The 25,359-nt window shown below is 42.8% G+C and overlaps 2 protein-coding genes across 3 annotated transcripts; one reads left to right on the plus strand and one right to left on the minus strand.

Annotated features, from left to right (window-relative positions):
* Positions 1 to 725: 725 nt before the first annotated feature.
* Positions 726 to 15,885, minus strand: zhx3a (zinc fingers and homeoboxes 3a). Of its 2 annotated transcripts, none has more exons than XM_072382780.1 (3): positions 15,824 to 15,885; positions 2,024 to 4,925; positions 726 to 1,515 (listed from the first exon to the last, which is right to left on the minus strand). In XM_072382780.1, exons 2-3 carry the CDS (start codon positions 4,726 to 4,728, stop codon positions 1,482 to 1,484), a joined length of 2,739 nt encoding a protein of 912 aa, XP_072238881.1. In that variant the 5' UTR covers positions 4,729 to 4,925; positions 15,824 to 15,885; the 3' UTR covers positions 726 to 1,481. The 2 variants fall into 2 exon arrangements, with proteins under 2 accessions (XP_072238881.1, XP_072238880.1); XM_072382779.1 differs by lacking the exon at positions 15,824 to 15,885 and adding an exon at positions 13,578 to 13,897.
* On the plus strand, positions 15,862 to 20,433 carry fam83d (family with sequence similarity 83 member D). Its single transcript, XM_072382781.1, has 4 exons — positions 15,862 to 16,347; positions 17,733 to 17,900; positions 17,990 to 18,114; positions 18,309 to 20,433. Exons 1-4 carry the CDS (start codon positions 15,862 to 15,864, stop codon positions 19,201 to 19,203), a joined length of 1,674 nt encoding a protein of 557 aa, XP_072238882.1. The 3' UTR covers positions 19,204 to 20,433.
* Positions 20,434 to 25,359: the final 4,926 nt, after the last annotated feature.

A 25,359-nucleotide genomic window follows, 5' to 3' on the forward strand; every position in this document is an offset into this window, starting at 1 on the left:
CTGTAAAGATTCAGAAGTGTAGAAAGGATGATACAACAGTGCTTTATGATCAGACTATTTCATAAAAGTTTTAAGTGATCATTAACACCGTAAGTCCAGATTCCATTTATCTCAAACCAAAATAAATTTGTAACATTCGACACAAGTGCATACACTGCTGGTAGGAGATCGAGCTCCAATTTCACTTTGGATGGTATAGCACCGTTCTTAGCTATTAGCAGCTTGACAAAGATGCAGCTTAGTAGGATTCATGTAGTGACTGTATGTTTATACAAACACAAGAAAATTCAGAGGAGAGGAAACCTCTCCTCATTTGGCTCTCTAGCTAGCACAACATCTCACTCTGTCAGTGTCTAGGGATCAAATTGATAATTTTGCTTTTAACAACATTTTGCCAGTAACAATATTTGATACAATTACAGCTTAAAGTTAAACATCTCCAAGTGTACAGAAAGCAGCACAAGATTTTTTTTGTTTGTTTCACAGATATAGACCAACAGTGACCATCAATGCACTGGCATGTGTTATTATATATTTTTTTCTTTACTTCTGGACAGCACAGTAGCTGGAAAGCAAGGTGACGGACAGACGGGTCATATAAACACACGGACAGAGCTGAGTAAGGCAACGTTAGCGTGACAGGCTTCTCTCTGTTCAGTTTGCAGGGCAGTGTAGTGTATTGATCTTGACAGAGCTGTCAATACCTTTACTGTGAAGCAGGGTGATTTTTAGCATTGCTGTCTTCATTAGTGCATTGTATATAGTCTCTTGCGTGTAGCTGAACTGCAAAGTGATCACCAACATCGATACAGATCTAAATAAAACGTGTTTGATTGCATCTGGACTTACAGTGAATACAGATGAGTAGATAGAATTGAAAAACCAAATAACGGAAAAAGTCAAATTCAAGGCAGTGCTGAAGTACTGGTTGCTAAAAAAGTAAAAAATATCACAAAGCCAACAACAACATTTCCTTGACACATCTTTTGTTTGTCCAGTCAATACAAACCATCTTTTATAGTGCAGTTTCAATCATTTATATATATATTTCTCCCTATGGCCCAAAAACAATATCTCTCGGCCCTGTCCTAACCTATCTTCGCTCATTCAAGTCAGTTTTCCAGTCAGTGTGCGTCTTTTCTTTCTTTTCTTTGATCCCTCATACTGACCTCATTGTGCACCCTCCCCACACGACCACAAAGAAGCATGAAAGGCTTAAACATCACAGGACTCAAAGGTGAGAAGTTCTTTCTTTTGACGATGGCAGGAAGTGATGGCAGATGGAAGAAGAAGAGGAGGAGGGGGGGTGGGGGGTATTCACAGTTACAGTCAGAGTCCAACGGTCCAGCTACAATCACATCTGCTGTCATTATGAACACACTTTTTTTTTTTCTCAGGATGGCCAGCATGGCGAGCCAGCCTTTTTTTTTTTTTTTTTTTTTCAAACATCACGTTCCTCTGATGAGAGCGAGCTTGCTTCATCACACCTCCAGCAGCTCCATCCTCAGGCGATCCCTATCAGCAACACACAAACAGGCAAACATAACATGCAGAGATGGTGAGGAAAATTCCAGTTGTGTCGTGTTGTAAAAGCAAGGTACTTTTTAGGAAAAGCATTGCAAAAATATGCCTGTATGTTAACTTGTCTTTTGGAAATCCATCTCACCAAAGACAATTGCCATGATTTATTCACATATATTAGCATGCACTCTCAATCTATAATTCAGTGGCTCCGACTCCTGCTTACCTAAAAATAGCTTCTTAAACACAGACCTTTGATTGCCCGAATAAGCTACTCAGCACGAGTACCTGCACACGCCTCTCCTGTTTCCTTTCTACTGTACATCACGCAGCAGCCACTACAAACAACGAGCTGTCATGCTTTCATCTCTCTCCGCCTGGCTTACATTGTTGTTGCTCTCCTGATTGATAAACAGCACTGAGCTTGTACATTATCACAAGGCACTGCGAAAGAAAAGTCTGTCTTCATTAAATTGGAAATGGGCTGCTATGAGTCAAGTACCTGGCCTGATTGGCATCAGTCTGTTGTTCGATGAGCGCCTGACTTGCCACTGGCTGCTGGTGGTTCTCTCCTCTCTCTGACCAGGGATCATGCAAGACTCCAAGCTGCACCGACTCCTCAGCCCGGTCACACTCACCGCCGCCCCCGCCCCCCTCGGGCCCTGTCAGAGCCAGCAGCGGAGAGTATGAATCCTGCCATACAACCCGCTGCCCCGAGTTCAGCGCCGCTTCTCCTTCGGCGTGCTTGTTCACGTCTTGCTCAACAAGTTTCTTTGTGGCCACAGGGGGATCCTTTGGTGATTCGGCCTCAGAGTCCACATGGCCCATTGCATCTTCTGACTCCACGGGTGGCTGCTGATAAGTCTCTAACCACTTCAGCTGCCCGTTCTTGTGGCTATAGCGACTGTCGCTGAACCAGCGCACCACCTCTGACTTGGGGAGGCCTGTTTGGATGCTCAGCTCCTCATACTGCAGACTGCTGGGCCAGCGGATGTTGGAGAAGGCCTGCCGGAGGATGTGCAGCTGCTGTGGGGTCTTGTTGGCCCAGGGGGGTGAGAAAGACGGATGACAAGTGGAGACATCAATCTCAGACTTGTGTTCTTGATGTACGCTCTCAGATGTAGTCTCTGGTTCATTCATCTTCAGCCTCTTAAAGTTGATCTTAATAGGGTCAACTTTGAGCTCTGAGCAGCCTCTGTCCCCAACAAACGGGTCCTCCTCCTTAATGAGCTGCTGTAAGATTGACATGCTTTTTATGGGAAAGTCTTTGTTGTATTTAGCCTCATCTATAATGGATGAGCTGCTTTTTGTAATGACAGTGGTGCTGGTGCTTTCAGTTGGGGATTTGCTGGCATGATTCTGGTTGGGAACACTGTCATTACAGGTGGAATTGGGGTGTTCACTGCTAATACTGTTGTTGTTGTGGATGTAATTGTTGTGTTCATTGTCGGGCTTCTCAGCGTGGCCTGGCTCTATTGCGCCAGCGATGTCGCTGTTATGATTGTTACAGGTGGTGTTTAATTTGCTGGTGCTGTCGATGATCACTTGACTCGTGGTGCCGTTTGAGCCTTCCGATCTGATTGGTAAACTGTTGCTTTTGACGTTTGGTTTGCTGTTGGTGTCAGCAACACAGTGCTCATCATTATTGCTAATGCTGGCAGAGCAGGTGGCAATGCTGTTGATGCTGCTGGTCGAGCTGCTGTTCTGCACCGGTTTCCTGGTGATGGCCTCAAAACTATTACTACTGCTGGAATAGCTGCTTATGCTGCTGCTACTACTGCAACTGCTGCTGCTACTGCAGCTTCGACTGCTGCTGGTGCTACTGACACAACCGCTGCTTCCAGCCATGTCCAGGCCATTGCTCTTGTCTGGCTCCACAGAGGGTTCAGTACTCTTTGTTGGTACCGATGTTGTTCTGACAATGGATGGAAACTTTGGAGGGGCAATTGGAGTAGAATATGAGACCCTTGTGACATGGGGGTTGGTTGACATGCTGGCCTGTGTGGCTATGACTCCAACAGGCCTTGATTTTATACTGCCATATGGAACTTTGGCCATCTGAAAGTTTGGTCCTTTTGAGCCTGGATGGGCAGTGACAGTGTGGTGGGTTACGATGTGATTGACCTGCCGTGGTGTAGAGGGTTGCTTTTGGGGTGCCCCACCTTGAAAAACGGTGTTAAACATCTTCCTCCTGGCCTCTTCAATCTCTTCAGGAGACCAGCTTATGCCCTGCTTGAGCCTTTGGGCAGTAAACCATAGTTTGATCTGCTCTTCAGGGAACTCTGAAACTACAGTCAGGTAGCAGAGCTCAGCTTTGGTCGGGTAGGGGAACTTGCCAAAGGATGTCTTGAGAAAACTGCTGGTGTCCATGGCGGCATCGTAGGTGGGGATGCTGCTGAGAGGGATCATCACCTTTGGAAGATCTTTATTGGAGCCAGACGAGGGGGGAGAGTAAAGGGAGGGAGTGTGCTGGTGAAAGACTTGGTTGGACACTGTCGTAATCACATGAGTGACAGCGGTCCTCGGCATAGCAGGGGCGCCAGAAATACTGAGAGCCCCGTTTTGGAGTTCAGGCACATTAGTCAGCATGCTGGGGTCTACATCCTTTCCGTTGTCTATCTTTCGTACCTCCACAGTGTGAGAAACCACAATCTTTTTGTGCTCCCCCTTGGCTTTCATCATCTTTGCGATAGGTGTTTTGGTGAGGGAGATTCCAGATTCTCTGTAGTCTTCTCCGCTGTCCGTGAAGAGGCTTTGCTCCACAGTTGTTACTCCATCTCTTATGTTGACACTCAGAGAGGCAGTAACCAAGCCCTCCATTATCTTCGGGTGGGTTTTGGCATTGTGCAGTGCAAGAGCCTCAAAGCGGACGACTGACACTCCACAGTTCAGGCAGTAGAAGGTGGGCTGAGCCCTGAAGTCTAAGTGGCTGTTGTGCATGTGATCCAAAAAGTAGTTAAGATCTCTGGACTCGAATCGGCAGGTCACGCAGCTGTACGTGCCTCCTTTCTGTGTCTCACTGCCACTTTCAGATCTGGAGGAGCTGTGAGAGAAATGGCCAGACTCCTCTCCAGAGATGCTGAGTATGCTATCTTCTGGGATTGTTGGTAGGAGCTCTGGTAGCGATCCCAGTATGATTTCCTCACGCACATGTTTGGATTTGGATGGTATCATGCAGGGTACAGTGGATTTCCTCTTGCTGGCCATAGTGTGGCTTCGTGTAAATGGGGCAGTGAGTGGTCAGTTGTCCGGTGTGATGAGAGCAGAGGGCGGGTGGATAGTGGAGAGGGTTGAATGGAGTTTAGTGTCATGGACCAGCCACTATGACATCACAGTGTTGCTTCATGCCTTCTGCCACTTTAGGACTCCTGTCACATGGACAAGTGTAACAACTCCAGGGATACCTGAGAGGAAAGAGTACAAAAAGGAGACGTGACTCTTTTAGGACACCTTTAGTGAAGTAGTTAGAAAATGAGAAGGCACTAAGACTAAGAAAAAACCCCAAAGAAGAACAATGTGAGAAAAGGGAATTTAATCATGCGACGAGAACATTATGCAAATGACAGTTAAAACCTGACACATTGTATGTGAAAACTTGATTAATAGTCCGCGTTTTCTCATAAAAAGCATGAAATATTTATACAAAATATATTACAGAGAGCAGGATGCAGGAGAAGTGAGTGCCTCTACACAGGGTTAATATGTGTGGGTGGAAATATAGTGTGGAAGGAGTTGGTAGTATCAGTAATTAAAGTAACATAAAAAAAGTATTTTGTATTTAATCAAAAAGGAAGGTCAAATGAAGCAATTGTAGAAGGTGAGGTCGTGAACCTTCTTCAATAGACATGTTTTAAAAAATGGCACAACAGTTTGTGCACATTCATATACTAAAATTACTTTGCGCTGGTTTCCTAAATACTGGCAAAAATATTTACTATAAAATATATCAAGGGAATCTAAACAGGAAAAGGCTTTCCCGTAATGAAAATAATTCAGGGCTCCACTCTCACACATGCATAGACAAAGCCCGTCAGTGTGTTCAGTGCTTTGACTTACATTTACAGACTTCTGTCTGACTGTCACTTTTTATGAATTTAGAAAAAATAACCTGCCAGAAATTACAGTCTGTAATAAACTTTTCAAACCCTGCTGCCATAGGATTGGCACCTCTAATCTTTTAGCTTTTTTCAAAATTGGTACGTGACCTCAGAATTATTTTTCTGCAAGGCGTTGTGATGTTAATGAAGATAGAAAAGTCATATACATCCTGCTTGGCAGTAAAGACTAAATCAGCACATTCCTTTTTGAAAGGATTAATGTCAGCAAGTGAATACCTTCTGCAGAGTGGCTTGGGGATTTCACACCTATTAAGTGTGATGCACACGACTACAGTCTGATCCTAAATACATCTAACCGTACCAACTGTTTCACATTGTTTCAGCAACCACAAATATGCCAAAGATGCACACAGATTTGTGTCGGCTAAAAATATTAAATTCTCATTGTATGCAAGTTCAGGTAGGATTTTTTTTTAAGCATGTGTTTTTTGTTTTTTTTGTGTGTGTGTGTGTGGGGGGGGGTAGTTGGTAAAGGTGCATTATATTTACAATCCAATGTGAAAAATGTAAACAAAAACAGAATACAGCACTAACTTCCAAATCTCCTAAACCAATATTTTACTCACAGCATTACAGAATACATATCAAATGTTGAATGTGAGACATTTTACTATTTCATGAAAAGTGTTAGATCATGTTGAATTGAATGGAAGCAACGAGTCTCAAAAAGGTTGGGGCAGGCTTCTTCTTTGCATGACAGAGCTTGAACCTGCACTTGTTGATGGCGGTGAACTGTGTTCACAGACAATGATTTCTGGAAGGATTCCCGAGTTTTTTGGATTCTGTGCTGCCTAAGGGGCCTGAAGGTCACGTGCATCTAATATTGATTTTGGGTCATGTCTCTTGCACAATGTGACATCTCCAAATTATTGGAATCTTTTAATGATATTATGTACTGTAGATGGGGGAAGATTTCAAGTCTGTGAAATTTTATATTTAGAAACATTATTCTGAAATAACTTCACAATTTGAAGTTTGCCAAACTTCTCCCCATCTGAGAGACTCTACCTCTCTATAGTGGTCTATTTTATACACAATCATTTTACTGACCTGCAATTAATTTACCTAATTTGTTGCAACACGTTTCTTCTTAGTATTAGTTACTTTTCCAGCCTTTTGTTGCCCCAGTCACAACTTTTTTGAGACAGGTTTCTTCCTTGGATTTCAAGATGTGCTAATATTTTTTCATGAAATAGTAAAATCTCTCACTTTAGATATTCTATGTTTTCTATGTTCTATTTTGAATAAGATATTTACTTATAACATCTGCTAATCATTGCATTCTGTTTTTGCACAATTATCCCAACCTTATTGGATATGGGGTTGTATTTAACTTTTTTAAAATTTGTCACATGCTTGATTTGATTTGGTAAAGCAGACATAAAAAAGGTTAATGGACATGTCATCCAGCCAGCCAGTTTTACATTGTGTGTTATGGTATACATTCCTGGAATAATGTACTTCCAAGATGAAGATGAAGATTAAGTGACTAGTGTGTTGCAGCAGCCAACCCATAATAGTGCAGTAGAGGATTTTAAAGATTTGCATCAGGAAACAACAAATCTGCAGCTACGCGCAAGCTGCCGACTCAGTCAGGCTCATCCTACATTTATTCATCCAGCAAATGGTGATGCAACCATGCATTCTAACACAATAAATACACCAATCAATAACGGTACAAAATTCATTAGTAAAGCACTTCCATAAGCCTTCTGTTCCTACAACATTCCAACAACAAGTATTAATGTAGATTTTCACTGCAGTTTTCATCACATCTCTTCTTTCTTGTTACATTTTTATAAAACATGCCTCAGCTCTCTCAAAGAGCCAAAGCGGGTTCAGAGAAGTCAGTGTTTCAGTTATTTCAGTGCCACAAAGTACAAAACATGTGGAGCAAATGAGAAAAAATATCAAAGTGGAGACGGAGCTCTGCAGCCTGTGCCCTCTGCATGAACCTCTGACACGTACATGAACTCAAGCACAGGCCTCTGTATATGATCCTCGTCCTCTTTTCTAACTCTGGAGATGCGCTGGTGTGTGACATCCTGCTGAAAACAAGGCTCATCCTATCATCATCTATCCACATCACTCAGACTTTACCTTCTCCTTAAAGCTATAAATCCTGGGAGAAAAAAATAAATAAATCAGCAAAAATTCAACAAACATACTGTCAAAACCTTCTCTATGCTGAAACTCAGCATTCCTCATCATCTTTGCTGCAGTCTGCAGGTTACAAAGAAACCCATTTCACATACTTCCATCAATCTTTTTTTTGTTTGTTGTTGCCACACAGTGTTTGTGCACATTGAGAAGCAATATAACACGTTCATTTCACTGCACCCACGTGCATGTTCACCGAGCCCGGCTGGATGGTAAATAAAAGATGAAACTGTTCCAGAATTAATACCCTCAAATGATTGTGCGGCGGTACACAATGATCCCAGACCCACTCTGATGTCCTCCTTCTAACTACCTCTTTTTAATTTCTACTGACAGATGCTGCTTTCTGACAGAAAAAAAAAGAAAACTAAAGCAAAACAAAAACAAACAACACAGAAACTAGGTCACCGGCATCTTATGCAGTAATCCCGGTTCACTGCATCCAGGCGCAGGCATGTGCTGTATGTTTTGCCGCCAGAGAGGTCATGATATCCTCTGATGGCACACTCGATTAACCCCTACTGAGGAGAGGACATTCATTGAGTTTGTTCTACTGAATGAGGGATTTTATGCAAGTGGGAGACATAGTCATGGCCATATAAAACATTTGTGTGAGAGATGCCACTATGTTATAGAACTGTGCTGCTATAGAAACAATCATATTATGATGCACACAGTATACCTGTATGGTTAAGAAAATAATTTAGTAATAAAGTATTTATTCAAAGTAATGTGGACATGACTGCGAGCTCACGGGGGTGGATGTAGATCTGTGACTAGAGTGGCCAAGTACAGAAGCTCCCCTCCCCGAAAAAAACACTCCACTTCCTGCATGAGAAAGCCCAAGACGAGCCAAAAGTTGAGCAAGGTTACATAAAGAATCAGGTCACCTATCAAAAGAATGGGCTGCTTTATCTGGCGGGCAGGACGTGCGATCAGACACAAGACAAGGGCTTCCCAGACAGCAAGCCGTTGAATGGCTCCCTCTGAAAAGGCCGGCCTTGTGTTTCAACGGCAAAGTAGACAACGCTCAGACGATCACTGTCCCTGGTGTGTCGTATGTCCTCACACTGGAACTGGCTCTGTGGCACAGAGGGAGGAAACTCTTTTCATCTCAGCGGACCAGAGGAGCCATACAGTATCTGAAGAGGGGCGAGAAGTGGCACAGCTCTCAGACGTGCTTTCTGAACACACACGCTCAGTGTAAGCAGAGAGGCCTTGTTCACTGGACTAAAACCGTGTTTGAACCATTCAACTTTTCAAAAACAAGCATTTCAAAACAAATGGGATTAATCTAGGTTTAAATTCTGATGGGGTTTATATGTTCCGCCTGAGCAGCTTTACAATTTTACAGGAGGGCCTGGCTTATGTGCTCTCACGCTGTCAGTTGCAAAACAATATTATATTTACATCTTATTAGTTTTTAATTGTACGTCTTTTTTTATTTTTATTCTATACGTGAGTGTGTTGCTGCTATTTGAGCAAATAATTTAAAAAGAAGCAAAATTTATTTCCTCTTATCACCTCATAAACTGCTGCAGTAATTACAATGTTAAACCACACCTAAAACTCAGACCCAATCTACAGTGAGCTGCTACCAACAGAAAAAGGAGGCACGGCTGCGAGACATTAAAATTTAATTCAAAACAGTCCCCTGATTCAGACACTCCCAGATAGTTGGGTCACCTCCAGTTGACATTAACAAACAAGAGATTGGTGTTTTTGTTGTGCCGCCTGTCACTTGAATGAGAACGTGAAGACTTGAGGGAGGACAAAGGAAACCAAAACTCAGACATTTGGGAGTGAAATGAGAGGATGACTGATGATGATGACAGGCTGTGCTGTTTCAATATTCCTCCCTGTTGACATCACGTAGGCACACATCTAGCAACACACTCCTCACACACTCCCTTCTCACCTCCACAACATTTAGTACCTGAACCACTCAGAAAATATTTCTCTTTGAAATGAGTAACTGGCAAGGAGTGTCTGTGTGACAGTCGCAGAGGAGCTTAAAAAAAAATATATATGTAATAAATAAAAGCAGAAATTCTCTCACTTGTGATAACATTTGTTTTGTGTGTAATTTGCTCTGACAGTGATCTGCGGCTGTCTTGAGTATGCTTCAAAAATCAGCCCCCGAAAAAAAGAAAAGACAGAAAAAAAGAAAACCTGTCGTCCACTGGGAGTTGGGGCACAGAGGGGGAACTCCTGACAGATACATTTGAATGATCAAAAAATCTGTTTAGCAGGAACATTTTCTGCCAAATGTCCATTAAATAGATTAACGTCATGTGAGTGGATCAGCTGGACACCCAAATATAAGCCAGAGACAGAGAGCAATTACTGTCTTGCACAGAAAAGAGATTGGGAACAATGGCGCCTCATTTATAAGGGAAACGTGATCCAGCGCTGGGAGGCTTTAGACGACTGACTGTCGAATTGTGATTGTTCTGTTTACTGTGCGTTTGGGTGTCAGCTGTGTCCATCATGCTGCTGGTGTTGGGTTCTTTTTCACAGTATGGACGGACAGGTTTCAGTTTTGGAGATAATCTTAGTGTATGCATGCTTTCCAGTCAGGCTCCAGTGTTACGTGTACTGAAAAACAATTCAGAGTCATCAGGGTCATTAGCGCAACGCTAATCAAGTCCCCACGCCTGTCCAGATGAAGACATATGCAGAGGTTTCAGTGTGTAGTCTCTGTCTTCACTGTGGGCTCATACTCTTTCCTTTACATGAGTGTATTTGTGTGCATATTCCAGTCTGAGCGTCTGAGACGCAGGTGTTTTTGGCCAGCTTGTCCGTGTCCTTCTCCTCCTTATCACATACACACAAAAACACACGCTCTCCCTCCCTTACCTCCACGACTGCAGCCTCGTCCACTGGGAGACTGGTCTGTGGTGCCACTCATGTGTTAACATTGCCATGGCAACCCCTCTCTTCCCTTTGCCCACCACACCACACAGACACACACACACACGCACGCACGCACACACTCACAGGCACAGTCACTTGCCCACGCCCACAACCTCAAGAACCACACATGCACAGTGAATTCCTTGGACTGCATCCGGTGCAGGACAAACTTAATCCACATGCCCCGCCAGCCATCTTTGAAAAGTCCATTCAAGGTTCAAGGTTTTTTTGGATAACTCTGGGTGAGGTCCACATTAACATCTTTGCCCTTTTTTTTTTCTTTTACTTCACAACCGCATTGTAAAGACACAAAAATCTCTGCTGCACTGTTTGACAAGGGCTGATGAGAAAAATATCGCTGTTGAGAGGGCTACAAATGACCTCCTGTCGGTGTTATTGTCTTGTTAAATCAGTGCAGAGGCCCGAAGGCTGAGGCGATACAGTACATACCTACTACCTACTGCCTGACTGTCTGAGCATCTTTATTAGATGGCCCTGTTTTGTGTTGTCGGGAGTGCTCACTGTTGACATCTTGTATGACTGTTGACATACATTGTTCTACTACCCTTCTATCTTTGGCCCAAATGAATGACAGACAAATAAACCTCACTGCATACAAAACAAAACTAAGTCATGCACATTTTTACATCACTTTTGATGAACAACTTCTTCAGTTCTGCAGACAAGACTACAGGCATTCATTTTGCAACTTAAGAAGAAAAGGAAAAAAGATGGCGGAATGCAGCGCACTGTACTGTCCATCTTAAAATGGCTGACATTACAGCCTCTTGAAACTGTAAAAGCCTGGCAAATGCCAGCTCCTGCTGACCAAACCATTCTTGCACGGGACAGAGAAAGAGGCAGCCCCCCCACCCCACCCCCAAGGTTTTTTTCAAAGCACGGACATTTCTTTTGGTTGGAACTGTGCAAACATGCTGGTTTAGTGAGGCTTTTGAGCGTGCTGAGCTTCGATACGCCATTGGTCTGATGACAAAAGCAACACCAAAAAGAATGAAAGACCCAAATAAAAGTGAACCTGTGTGAAATGGTGTGCTTTCTGGGAGGAAAAGTAAGACTCAGTATTGTGTTAGGGAGAATTTTCTGTTAGGATCATGAGGTATGCTGCTTACATGAATGCTTGTTTGTATTAAAACAGTACAAAAATAGATCTGGCTGGCATTAGATAGTTTTTTTTCCTCTGAACTCCAGGAATGTTATACACTCCGTGTCAGCTAAATCAGCAAATCATGACCATATGACCTTCCTTGGTATTCTCTGGCACGGGATTCATTTGGTGCTGTGGGAGGCACCCAGAAACATAACATCTAGTGGCTGCCGTTTGAAGCGAGAACAGCAAATCCTGAAAAGTACAGTATTTCAGGTATATGAGTGGCGGCATGTATTCCAGAGGGGAGTAGGTACTCTTAGCCCACTACATTGTCTCTCTGTATACAAACACTCTGCTGTGACCATAACGAAAACTATGAGCTGTGCCTAATTGCAGGGAGTGCGGGATGAAAGGCAATATGTCTGGCCTCATTAGAGCAGTTCCGAGAAGAGAGATGGAAGAGCGTTCCCAGGGATCCACAAAAGGGAATTGACATTCCCCCGGTGTAAGCATCCCGCTGGAGTGAAAACCTCCACACACACTGAACTCACCGGGCCAAGCTCAGCCCGGTCCACCGGAGCACAGTGAGAGCTCGTTTCCCTTTTGTTTTGCCGCTCATCACACACGCCACCAAATTACCTATCAGAGTGCAGAAATGTCCACTGAGGGCTGGACAGTGGGAGCCAGTCTCTAAAGTCCAAAACACCCACTCTCTCCGCAGAAGAGTTGCAGAGTCATTTCTGTGACCTACACTATACACACCAAGATCACATGGTAAAATAATTAAAACACAAGCCAAAAAATAACCAGTGATACATGCTTGTCTAGCTGTCTGCTTGAATAATTTGGGGTTGTCTCTTAGTTGTCTTCACAGAGGTCCCTATCCTAAAGGCAGAGGGAGACATATGGTATTCAAAGCTGGGTAAATATTTATCTATAGATAGAGAATGTGACATAAAGGAACTAATATATTCTAATACAAAAACCTCACTGATAATTCACAGTTTGCTCAATATCTGCAGCTCCTTTTACTGTACTGGATATGTTTCAGTGTGAGCGGATGCATGTGTAGGGCAGCAGCACATGCTGATAGGAGGAAGAGAAGGAAATTAAAGAAAATTAATCCTGTGCATAGATCTACGGGCCTACCTTGTGCCTCTGACATGTGGGAGAAATTAGTAGAGTGTGAGCGATCAATAGGTGAAAACTGATACTTGCCGTACAGTCTGAACATCTATGAGTCTTTTTTTTTCATACGAATATACGCCTGCTATAGCGCTGTGTTCGGAAGTCTTTCACAACTAGAAACACTCACACTCTCACTCAGTGGGGAAATACAGCGCGTTGTGCAATAAAAATAAGCAGATACGCCACATAGTATAGCGCGAGAGGGAGCGCAAATTCAGCCAAACGGAGGATCCGTTGTTGTAGCCCAACTGTAACAAACTGACGAGTTAACCCGTTTCACTCCATTCACAAGGACTGTGGGGCAACACACTGCCGCGGAGCCGACATGCCAAAGGCGATTTGGGAGTCTATATAACCTTATATTCCCAAAAATCCTCCACCCCCCTCCTCCACCTACTGTCGCCATTTTATACATTGGCGACTTGATATAAACTGCCTGCACTACAGCACCAAATGAAAATTCAATATTCAGCAGCGAGATATAATTTCAGTAAACAACTTTGGAGATCGCATCTCGGCAATAATGAGGAGTATTCGTGCTTTTGAGAGAGTGGATGTGTCCTTACCTCAACGGTCGGTGGGAAAAATGGAATCCGACATTAATATATAAATGAATTATATTGGATTAGCTCCGATCGTTTCGCTTTGAGAAGAAGAGGAGTCGAACAGGGGGTGGGAGCTCTCCTCAAGTGAACCCGGTGAACTGGCGTGAACCCGTCAGTGACCACAGCAAGGTACATTACATTACATTACCTTTCCACCCCTCAGCAGCACTGTGTGAAGACGGCAAAACAACTATGGTCGGCAGTGCAGGACGAGGGAGCTCCAAAAAAATTATAGCGAGTGTATTTCCTATGAACACGTGATGCGGAGCGTCATCCAAAATCCAAAAGCCCTTTCATCTAAAATTTTGGAGAGGGGCGGGGATGAGATGGGGATGTATGTGTGTGAGTGTGTGCTCTTAAAAAGAGAAAGAAGGTCTGCCAAACCCAGTGCACATTTAAGTATATCGTTATTGGGGAAAGGAGCGCGCTAACTGAGAAGGCTGAACGAATGAATTTTATTGTTTAAATGTGGGAATCTAACAAAAGTTCAATGATCTGCTGTTGAGCTGTACCACCCAAAGAAGCTGCTCTTAATTGTGTCGCATTCTTTTCAAATAGCTGTCTGTTATATTAAGAAGAAGGAAAAAATTGCCTTGGCTACTATGACTGATAAGCGCTGTGGGAATTGTCAATTAAAGTTCCTATTAGCCTACCGGCTAGAAATAGACATTTACGCACACGCGTAATAGCAAATTTACGTGATGTGTAGTAACTGTAGCCTAATTATCAGTGTCTGTGTTTAAACACAAGGGGGTATTTTCCACGAAACAAATTATCGGTGATGTAGTGATGGGCGTTCAGTAAAACAGGACTTGTGCGGCCGCGACCTTCATGACCTTGTCGGCCTTCGGTGCGTAAAAACGCACAGAGAAAAGCGCATGAGAGAGGGGGAAAAACAAGCGGGAACGAGCTTAAAATAAAGATATAAGATGACTAATTTAAATAACAAATATATCTAGATCAAATTAAAATTTAAAAAAGAAAATCGAAGGATTATAAGAAAAATATAGGAGGAGTCCTATATTTTTTCAGTAACAGAAGTGAGAATAAGTCAACTTAAAGATATAGTAGGCTAAGTTATTTAGATGTGTACATAACACTGTGTGTAGCTTGTGTGTAACAGGTGGGTGAACTTAATAACCAGGAACCCACTGTACAAGCAAAAAAAATATAACACCAATGTGTTTTGGAATGTATGAACACAATATATTTTTCCAGTATGTAAGGAACATGGATTTGCTCTTCCCTGTCAGTGAGTCCAGGCCTGTAGCTGTGTACAGTCAGACAAAAGCAAGGGATTATCTATGAAGAGAAGGAATCCCCAAACCAGTAAAACAAAAACTCGACCCGTGCCTCTGGCCTGCAGGAGCACAGATGTGCATGACCCAGTGAAGGAGACTAGGCTGTGGTGACGCTATAAAGCTAAGGAGCTATAAAGTATTCATTCTGTGGGGATTGATGGACAGTTTGGGAGTGAAGCTATAACCTTGACCACTCCTCGTATGAGATTCTTGAATCTGACCCCACTCCACCCAAATCATAACCACTTATCTCTGAACAAAAGTGCCAACACTGTAAAGCAGGCCTTTCCAGATGGTTAATGTTAACAAATATCTATCTGAGACTTAAAGAATAAAAACAACCAGACTATCAGATGAGCTTTTTTTTTTTAATAATCTAACACTGTATCTATAAAAATATCCTGGACTTTATTGTTGGACTTTTTAGTTTAAAACTTTTTAGTTTTTCCTTGATTTAAATCTAAACAGTCCTGCAACCTAATACAGTAAATGCTGAAACTCAACAAAGCAACAAAGTGTTTCTTGAACATACATAATGACTGAAGCTTCCTCTGCAAACTCGGTTTCTCTAAATGATGCAGAGAAGAGAAAACAGCGAACAACCTGCTATCAGTGTGCCTTTCTATACGGAAGAGCGTCTGAGTGCACAGCTCTCAGCTCCTTGCTGCTCCCTGTAATGTAACCAGAGCAGAAAAGAGCATAGAAGAGGGGCTGTACAGGAGGCTTGTTTGCCTCCAAATGAGCCAATGAGACCCGCTCTAAGTTAGACTGACAGTCTGACTGGACGAGCCTGGAGACGCCATTCGAGTTTGACAAGTGCCTAACAGCCAATACGGATCCAGCTTGGACAGGAACGGAGGGAAACAACAAAATACAAATTTTTCTTCCTGTAGGTGAAAACGTTACCTGCCTGCTGTTGTGAAGGGAAGCAATAAGTCACAGCGATGGCCCTGTCGCAGATCCTGGACGATTCACCTCTGAGGTTGGGTCCAAAACACACCGGGGCCGACGGTTTGAACCCGCAAGAAGTGTACAATGAAAGGCACCGGTTGGCTCTGGAAGAGCTGCTGTCCGGAGGGCTCGACAACTTTCTGGATTTCCTTCAGAGAGAGAGGATTCCCAACTTTCTGTCGGACGACGAAATCCAACGGATCAGGCGCGCAGCCGTGCCCCCGCCAAGCGTGTCCCTCCACGGGGAGGAGCAGGCGCTGGAGCAGTCGCTCAGCAGCTCGCTGGACTGCTCCTCGGTCACGTATTTCCCCGAGGTGTCCGACGTGGAGCCGCCGCTGCTGGAGATCGGATGGCCCGCCTTCACCGCAGGGTCTTACCGGGGTGTCACACGGGCCGTGGCGCACTTCCAGCCCAGCTATGGAGAGAGCATTTACAGCTGCAAGGAGGCTGCGAGGCGCATGATCAAAAGTGCCAAAGAGGTATTCGCTACACACTTTAATAATAATAATAAAAAACCTCCCATTATTAACCAAATAACCGCATAATTCCCGTAAAAAATACATCTCCCGGAAGTTTTCCTTTCATACTGTGTCAGTGTATTGATTCTATTCCACAATTATTTCACATTGCAGTGTAACACTTCAATAGCTCCTCTGGTATTTCTCAGATTTTAAGGCTACTGAGGCACAACAGCAAATAAGATTTTTGTAGTATTATTCTAAAAGATGCCTCCTATTTTACATGCATCAAGTGAAAGTAAACATTTGATCAAAGAGTTTTTTTTTAAGTTAGCGTGAGTACATTTTCGTTTTTAAAAACGGGAAAACTCAAACCCTTAAACGTCTTCCAAACTGAACTGAATGGATCAGTATAAATTCAGAATGTCCTATCTCAGTTAGAGGAAATCACGTGCTAAAGATGTCTTTGATGTATTTGATTAAAAAAAAATTAAAAAACCATTGAGCTCCCGATGGGAGCTGACAGCCAGCCTTCAGTTTTTGAAAATAAGCATTTCAGCGTAAAGAGGATTTTGCGGCTTCAACAGCTCCTCAGGCCTGTGTTGAACCTGTGCACCAGATGTGCCTTGACTTGCTTTGCTCCCCTCCAAGAGACTTTTACACTCCCTCCAACAGTAAGACTTGATTTGCACCTAAATGGTGGTATTTATGTGAATTTGTACAGGCAATCAGGTGAAACCTCAACAAAATTTTCTAATCCTAGTCCAACTGTAATTGCCTCTGTAATGTTGAAGCACTTGGTGCCCGCAGTTGTTATTTCATACAGAAGAGTCTGAGGGTAGCAACACACCATGTGGATATAACATCATTGGCTTGCTCAGAGGAACAGCTTGTATATCTGCCTCTGCAAAATAAGCATCCCCGCACAATCGTCCAAAAAATGTCAGGGTACTCCTGACTAAGCAGCATGTGGATAACACCAGTTTGAGGCCGTAAATCTTAGATACGTAAACATCCGTGTCTAATCCCAGACTTGCAGCCTTTACCAGAGCATGTAAAATTCCATTCCCCCTCATGAAAAAGAGAAATCTCAGTGAAAGGAGAAAAAAAAAGCCCAGGGAAATGGAGGAAAACCCTACAGCGCACCTACTTTTCTCCCGTATAAAAGTCATTTGTTTGCTGACCCAGCATTACAGCTGATTGCCATGGTAACCGACCACAGTCAATAGAAAGCTCATCAGCACACACATTACAGTGAGTGTGTCTGACAGAGATTCGCAGCTCTGTTTGAATAAGGCCTTGTGTTTGATAATAATGAAAACACAATCATGTGCTACATCTGCGAGAGTGTGGCTGCAGCCCCAAAAGGAATTTTATTTTCTTACCTCTGTAATATTCCACTGCAGGTGATTGCCATAGTGACGGACTCCCTTACCGACCTGGATATCTTTAAGGATCTTCAGGAGGCATGCTCCCACCGCAGAGTCCCTGTTTACATCCTGCTGGACCAATCGTGTGCTCCGGCTTTCCTAAAGATGTGCAGAAATGTTGGCGTTCGCCTGGATGATCTTCGGGTATGTGGTTGGTTCTGTTAAGCTGGGTGTGGCTCTGAGGACACAACATCAGATAGCATCATATTAAAATATGTCTTTAATCCTTTCAGCAAATGAGAGTACGAACCATAACTGGTACGACTTTCTACATGAGATCTGGAGCGAGGATTACCGGGAAAGTTCATGAGAGGTTCATGCTGATTGATGGAAACAGAGTGGCTACAGGTTCCTACAGGTAAGAGACCACTAATCATTTTACCTAAACTTTAATGCCTTTACTGGCATTCATGTAGCAAGTATGGACATGCACACCCCCACCACTGCCCCCTAGGTTTATGTAAATGTAAACTGATGCATGTATTTTGCTGGGTTTGAGTAACTGTATCTTATTTTTAGTCATGCAAGTATTCAAATCCTATTTTTGTTCAGGTTTAACTGGACTGATGGCAAACTGAACAGCAGCAACCTGATTGAGCTTTCTGGTCAGATAACAGAGAAGTTTGATGAGGAGTTTCGCATCCTCTACGCCCAGTCTCTGCCTATAAATACTCGTGGACCTCTGAGTGTGCGTGGCAGCGGCGTCTTTGAGCACCTCCTCATCAAACACTCTGTCCCTTCCTCCCCTCACTTGGCTAGAGAGAGGCCTGCACAGCCGGTGTGTATGACTAGCACGCCCAGCCGTAAGCCCCAAACATCAGCATCGCAGCCTCAGTGCGAGACCTCATCTCAAGATCCCTGCAAAGCCAACCCGGTGTCTGACACCTCCATCATTGATGGGAACTGGACAGAGCAGCAGCACCTGCAGGAGGAGATCCTGGCTGGCAGCACCACTCAGCATTTCCCCACAGAGCAGCACACAGAGAAAGAGCCAGTAACCCCTAGAGCCATCCCCTGCCACGTCTCTACCCAGACGAGCCTGTCGGTGACAGACAGCGCCACGCAGACTGACCTCCAGCTCGCACAGCATCTTAGTCTCATTCCGCCAGTGAGCACAGGGCCAATCCAGGACACCTCTGCATCTGTTGCATCTTCCAAGCCGATCTTGCCCACCCAGACAGCTCCAGACACCACTTTAAAGGACTGCTTCCACAAGCTGACCAAGGAGCGCCTGTACCACTACTCAGCCATCCGCTCCAAACTGGAACACATGGTGACCGCCCTGTCCGAGAGGCGAGAGCTGGCCGACATCACCAACGTGACTCAGGGGCTTGGCGTTTGCAGCAGGCAGAGGATACACGAAGACTGCGTGCAGGAACCAAATCCCAGACTGCCTGTTGTAAGTGCGGGCATGGGCACATGGCCAAGAGCCAGATGTGCACACTAGTTTGTCCTCAGGGATTTTGGAGCAGTAGGGTAGCAGGGGGGAGAAGAGCTGTTGTAAAGTTTCCTCTGTTAAATACATGTTTTTTTGGCTTAATCCAGTAGATTTAATGCAGTTTGATTTCCTTCAATGCCCACTCCCCCCCCCCCTTTTCATCCTGTTTCCTGAACACATCTGGACATTTTTTGGTGATGGGGTGGCAGAATTGCAATTGACAGTTGACATCATGCAGAACTTTGAACCACAGAAATAAACATGTTAGAATAATGGCATGAGCCTAAGTGGTTAAGAAGACTGGATGCTGGAATCTGCTGTAGTACAAGTGAAAATGTACCAAAGTGCTGCTTTGGCTATTTAAATCTAATTTTGCTGCTGTATCTACATCCAAAGATCATTCTGGAGAGCAGCTGGGTCCTTCTGTGCCTTGAAAATAAAATAGGATACTGCTTTTTTTTATTACCTTGTTTTCACATTTACTTTGTTTTCCTATGTATCTTCACTCTAATTGTAATGAAATTCCATTGAAGAAGAGCAGAGAAAACATTTGCTTTCAAGTTCCAGGATACACACGGGAGCAAATCTCGCCAAAGTCACTTCACAAAGAGAGTGTCCACCCACGCCTTATGCCCGGCCGTGCCTTCGTGCGAATGGTTGAGAGATGGCATCTGGGACCCTGGCACCTCTGCTGATTATGCCACCAGTCACAGTTTCTGTCCAGAGTGAATTTGGTGAAGGAGCTCAGACACAAATTACATAAAAAGTTATTTATTCTGTTAATTATTGCTTTTTATATTTACATTTTTATATTTCCATAGATGCAATAAATCAAGGGAAATAGAGTATATGAAATAAAGAGTTTCAATTAGCAGACATAAAATTTCACAAAATCACTCTCAATCAGCATGTAGTTTGCACCATGGATGTACAAAAGCACAATGAACTACTGAATCGGGGACAGTTTCAGTCTTGAAACAGTGTTTGAGTCTTGAGCACAAAGGTCCTGCTGTAAATACCAAAGCACGCCAGTGTCTTGGCCCTGCTGTGAAGTGTGCTCAGAATACCCTCGGTTATAAATGCATCACTCACTCTGAGCTTTATGTGAGCAATGTTTAACTGCATTGAGGATATGTGCTGTAACTACTCTATAACAAGATACACAGATCATTAATGGAATTGTCACTCAATTGTCAAGTGTGTAAAGAAGGCATTTAAATAAAAATCTTTCTTTGAGAACCTGGATTTTTTTTATTTAATTTGTATCACAAATAAATGTTTGGCAAACAAAAGTGCTTGAAAATTCAGTGAATTATGAGGATTTTAATTGTAGAGACAGCTCCACAGAGATGCATGTACAGTAGAGAGAAGTAGCTGCTCTTTATCTCCTGCAGAATCTGGCTGAAACTTCTCTGATGTGTTTTTTATTCTACATTAACCTATGCAAAGTGGCTGCTCAAGCACTCCTACAAAAAGGGAGTCTTCTTTTGAAAGCTGCTGCTGTATCCAATGCTGCATTAGCTGACCTTGGGGAACTCGGATTTTCCAATCTCCAACTGCAACAAAGCAAAGAAAACTGAACAAGAAGGCCGATGTCGCATTTTTATTAATTTACCAACAATGTAGCTAATCATGTACACATTTTATCTGTGATATGTTATTCTTGATCTAATAAAATTTAAAAGTGACATTTTATTGAGGTTTTATTGGATGTATGAGACAGGCTTTGGTCAAAAATAGCTGTTGGTTTAAGCTCAGTGGCTACTGTCTCAGCCCTCTTTTCACAGCCATCTGTCAACAGTATGTTTTGAGGGGTGGACACTTTATAAGTGCTCAACCGACCCACACAGCACCCTTCTGGCGAGGTCAGCAGCTACTCAGCTCGGCTCGCTTTTGAAGAAACTTTCCGAACAGAAAGTGACTGTCTCCGACAGAACCGTGAAATTATATCAGTTTGAAATTGAGTCAAGAAGCTACTGGAGAGATTCAGCCACCAAGGTTGCAACAGGACATTGGTGAGAGGTTAGTTTCTGTTCGAGTTATGATGTATTTACATACATTATCTTTCATCAAAATCTGGGTATCCGTTGGGTAATTTAATGCAGTAAACACAACATAATGAAGCTTTTCTTGCGGTCATACTAAAAAATATCCTAGCTCTACATACAAATAGTTACTTTATTGGTCCAAGAGGGAAATAGTCTAGTAGTGTACGTTTTCTCCGGTTACTCCGGCATCCTCCCACTGTCCAAAAACATTAGTGTCAGGTTAATTGGCGTCTTTAAATTGTCCCTAGAAGTGAGTGTGTGCATGCATTGTTGTTTGTCTTGTTTGTCTCTGTGTGGTCCTGTGATGGACTGGCAACCTGTCCAGGATGTAGCCTGCCTCTTGCCCTGCTCCAGGCCCCCGTGGGTATAGAAAATGGATGGATGCCGATAAAGTAACACACCGAGAGTGGAACACACCGTTCAATGACGTAATGAGAGTGAGGAGTCAACCGTTGTACTGAAAACACTCTTTAGCCACACAGGTTATTAGGTTAGGCAAATTACAGAATGTAACCGTTCAATTAGAAAGCTTAAACTGGCATAACTTAAGATGTTAGCGTTAGCTACTGCTGAACAAAAAATGATTTCTCAGATATTTATATTTCCCTCATCTGAAGTGCAGGCACGGAGAGTTGGAACAGTTCCCTCTTTATGGCTCAGTTTCTTCTGTCCAGGGGTGAACTTGACCAAGTTGATCAAGGAATTAAAAGTGGTTGCTGCACATACACAGTCTTTAGCTAACTCTTGCTGAAACATTACCCTCACATATACATTTATCCTCTGGTCTCTTATATCCTCTAAGGCTGGTGGTAGACGTAAGATTCATGCTCCTCAGCACAGCTGACAACAGAACATTTCCGTAAATGTGGCTTCATCTGTCTAGCAGGGTCAATGCAAGCAGGCGGGACTGGAGTGAACTTAAGAAGGGATGTCATTTTTTAAATGAAAATGTAAAATTTACAAAAAAATGCCAGTTTTGTGTTTTTGGGGAGTTTTCCAATTGCATATATGAGGGGTCACCAGGACCAAAGAACATACATTTTTTCCATCATATGACACCTTTAAGACTCAGAACTTTCAGAACATTTCAACTTATTTATTTATTCAGCTAGTTCAAATTTTATAACTTTATAAGGCTTTGTTTGGTCCCTGTAACAATCTTAAATACTTTCCATACTGTCCGTATTTGTGATAAAGTCACTGCGCTACATGTTTGTAGGTCTTGTGGTTTTTGCTGCACAAGAATTTTAGGAAAGAAAAATGATCAGATGGAACAGAACACAATGGGCTACTGCTGACAGGACCCTTAATTAACCTCTGAGTCTGAGAATTGATTTATTAAATTTTTCATTCTTATTGTTTATTTTATTCCTTTTGAGACCATTTTGGCATTATGTTGAAAACAGACATTTCAGCATTTAAAGTTCCACTACAGAAATGATTAATTAGGTAAAAACACATCTTGGTTCCACAAAATTGTCCTTAAAATGGTTTGAGTTAGAAATTTTTCCCCCATTCAGTGAAGGCAAATCTCTGAATATGCCTAAAAAACTTTCAATCAATTTTCAAACAACTAGTTTTAGAGATAATTCTTTCCTTTTTTTTAGGGATTCAGTTATTAGATTTACTTCAGTTTCAACCAGCAACAACTAATCCTATGATATACACAAATTCACTTAGGCACAGATGGGGGACCGTCTACTTCCATAACAAACGCATCTTATCATGTTACTGTTGAAATAATTTACCCGCATATCTTTCTTAATGTCCACAAAGATGGCTCTAAAATCACTATTGTATTTTGCGTGAGAAAAGCAGATAATCCATTTGAGTTTATGTTAGAGAAAAATGGTAAATGGTAAATGGACTTGTACTTGTATAGCGCTTTTCTAGTCTAGCTGACCACTCAAAAACAAATTCAAATGTCATAATAGATAATTAATATGTCTAAACACAACTGAAATAGTTAATTTAAAACAAAGATCTGTGTTACAAATGTTCTCCATGCACAAAATGCATCATTTTCATTATACACTCTTTAAACTATTAAAACAGCCTTTAAACTATTACATGGCAATAAGGTAAGCACAGCAGGGCATCTCCACCCAGGCAAACACTTCAAAAGCATCTGCATTCATTATGTAAAATGGCACAGCTGAGGGGAATTGATCTACAAATAAACACAATGATGGTAATATGTGAGAAAATGGTATTTGATTTTAATTGGCTGCTGCAAAGCAACCATTGGCTGTAATCAAGGAAGCAGTGGGCGATCAGCAACACAACAGTCTGCTTCCACAGAATTAGACTCAACTCACTGAACAGAGAAGCTCACATGCTCCCCCTCATGAGGGACAATTAAAAAAACAACAACCTGTGATTCACATTGTTTTCCTTAATTAAAATAGCCTTTCTCTTATTGCATGTAATGAGATCCAACTTGGTATGAGCAGTGGTTGTAACACTAGCTAGACTCATCCACCAGGGAGAGCCCTGTCCTCAGCTAAAACGTGCATATTAGGATCAGTCTTCTAACAGAGAAGTGTCGGTTATGGAAGATTTGCTTTATTTTTTTTACAAAGACTGTTTGATAAGTTCTTCTGATTACGCCAAAATTTTAGATTGGTTTGTAGAATTATTCTGGTAGCTGCTGCCTGTCCTAAACTGTGCAATTTTCACTTTTAGGTGGAAATAACATAAGCGGAAAGGAAAAAAACGCTTCTGTCTGCTGTCCTCATGAGGTCACTTACCATCCCTAGAGAACTGTGGTGGCAGAACCTCTCCAGCTGCATGCTGGGTAAAATATGTTTGGATGTCAGCATGTCTGACGGCAGGTGTAACGTTATATCCAACCAAACATTATGTTAAGCTCTAATCCAGTTAGTCAGCCTGCAAAAAACTGTGATGTATGTAACAATATGAGTGAATTTCTTTTGGAAATCCTGTGATTTTTAGTGTTTGGGGAAAAAAAAACATTTGAATGCCAAGGTGTGTTTATAATGATAGCAGGGGGGTTTTTTTTGTGTGCGTTTCCAGCCCTCTATCCTGTCCCCCTCACAGCCCTGCAGTGTTCCACAGGAGAGAACAGATCAAGGCAATGCAGACAGACTGCACTTGTCACATAGTTGACTATTGGATTTATATCCATCATCATTTGTGCTCATGTAGGCTGCCTCAGCGTCCGAGTGTAGCTCAATGTCTGTGCTTATGGCGTTTCAATATAAACGAAATGAACAGTGGGGCAAATGTTCAGATTTTGGCTCAGAGAAGAAAAGAAATTAGATCTTGCTTCTGACACTGACTCGATTAAGTCAAATAGCTAAACATAAACCTTTTAATTACAGTAAATATGGTTGATGAGTTTGAGGCTTGATTACTTGGCCTTCATTAGTCAGATTGTAACTCCCAGAGGTGCTGTTTGGCATCTCTAAACACTGCCAGCCTCTGCGTTAAGCGATTACATTGACCCTATAATGCACCCAAACAGGTGTGTGCGCTCAGACGCACAGGATCTCATGTACTCGCACTCATGCTAATCTTTTTTTTTTTGTTTTATCATGCTGAATGGGCTGAATGAAGGAATTTCAGTCTATTCTTTAATTTGGTGAAAGAGCCTGACTAAAAGGAAAACACTGATAAAATGTGCTTACTGCGCGGTGTCCCACTCTGCTGAACGCTGCCTGTCATAATGACTTCATGTTTGCTGTGCCATCTTTGCTTTGTTTTCCATCAGGGCGGCCGGTGGTTGTCACTACACCGAGGAGGGAGTGTTCTGCCTCAGGCCACGACACTCTGATAACGAATGTTCAGTTCATTGGAAAAAACGTGTGTCTGAATTATGCGGTCAGGATTTGGCCGTTGTTTGGGTGAGTGAATCAGACGCAGTAACATGCGCGGACATTCAGTTTGCACAACACTTCCTGTGTTGTAATGCTGATGCGAGGCCGCTCTGTGGCTTATGCAGGTGGAAGGTATTGTTGATAGGCTCTTTGTGCTAAGCTGTGTGTTGAGCTTCAACACACTGTCCGGCAGCAGCCTTGGTGCTATTTTTAGATGGGTACAGCTGCTTCTTAGCGTTCACCCTTAAACCAGACATGCACCACGATTTATGACCCTA

The sequence above is a fragment of the Leuresthes tenuis genome, unplaced genomic scaffold, assembly GCF_036924035.1.
Source record: "Leuresthes tenuis unplaced genomic scaffold, fLeuTen1.0.hap1 SCAF_3, whole genome shotgun sequence".
In the NCBI taxonomy this organism is placed as follows: domain Eukaryota; kingdom Metazoa; phylum Chordata; class Actinopteri; order Atheriniformes; family Atherinopsidae; genus Leuresthes; species Leuresthes tenuis.

Excerpts from the sequence above, each read along its gene's own strand:
- zhx3a (XM_072382780.1), bottom strand. The coding sequence starts at position 4,728 with ATGGCCAGCAAGAGGAAATCCACTGTACCCTGCATGATACCATCCAAA. Across the intron at positions 1,516-2,023 it reads ACTGATGCCAATCAGGCCAG|GGATCGCCTGAGGATGGAGC; the intron begins GTACTTGACTCA and ends TGTTGCTGATAG.
- fam83d (XM_072382781.1), top strand. The coding sequence starts at position 15,862 with ATGGCCCTGTCGCAGATCCTGGACGATTCACCTCTGAGGTTGGGTCCA. Across the intron at positions 16,348-17,732 it reads TGATCAAAAGTGCCAAAGAG|GTGATTGCCATAGTGACGGA; the intron begins GTATTCGCTACA and ends ATTCCACTGCAG. Across the intron at positions 17,901-17,989 it reads TTCGCCTGGATGATCTTCGG|CAAATGAGAGTACGAACCAT; the intron begins GTATGTGGTTGG and ends TAATCCTTTCAG.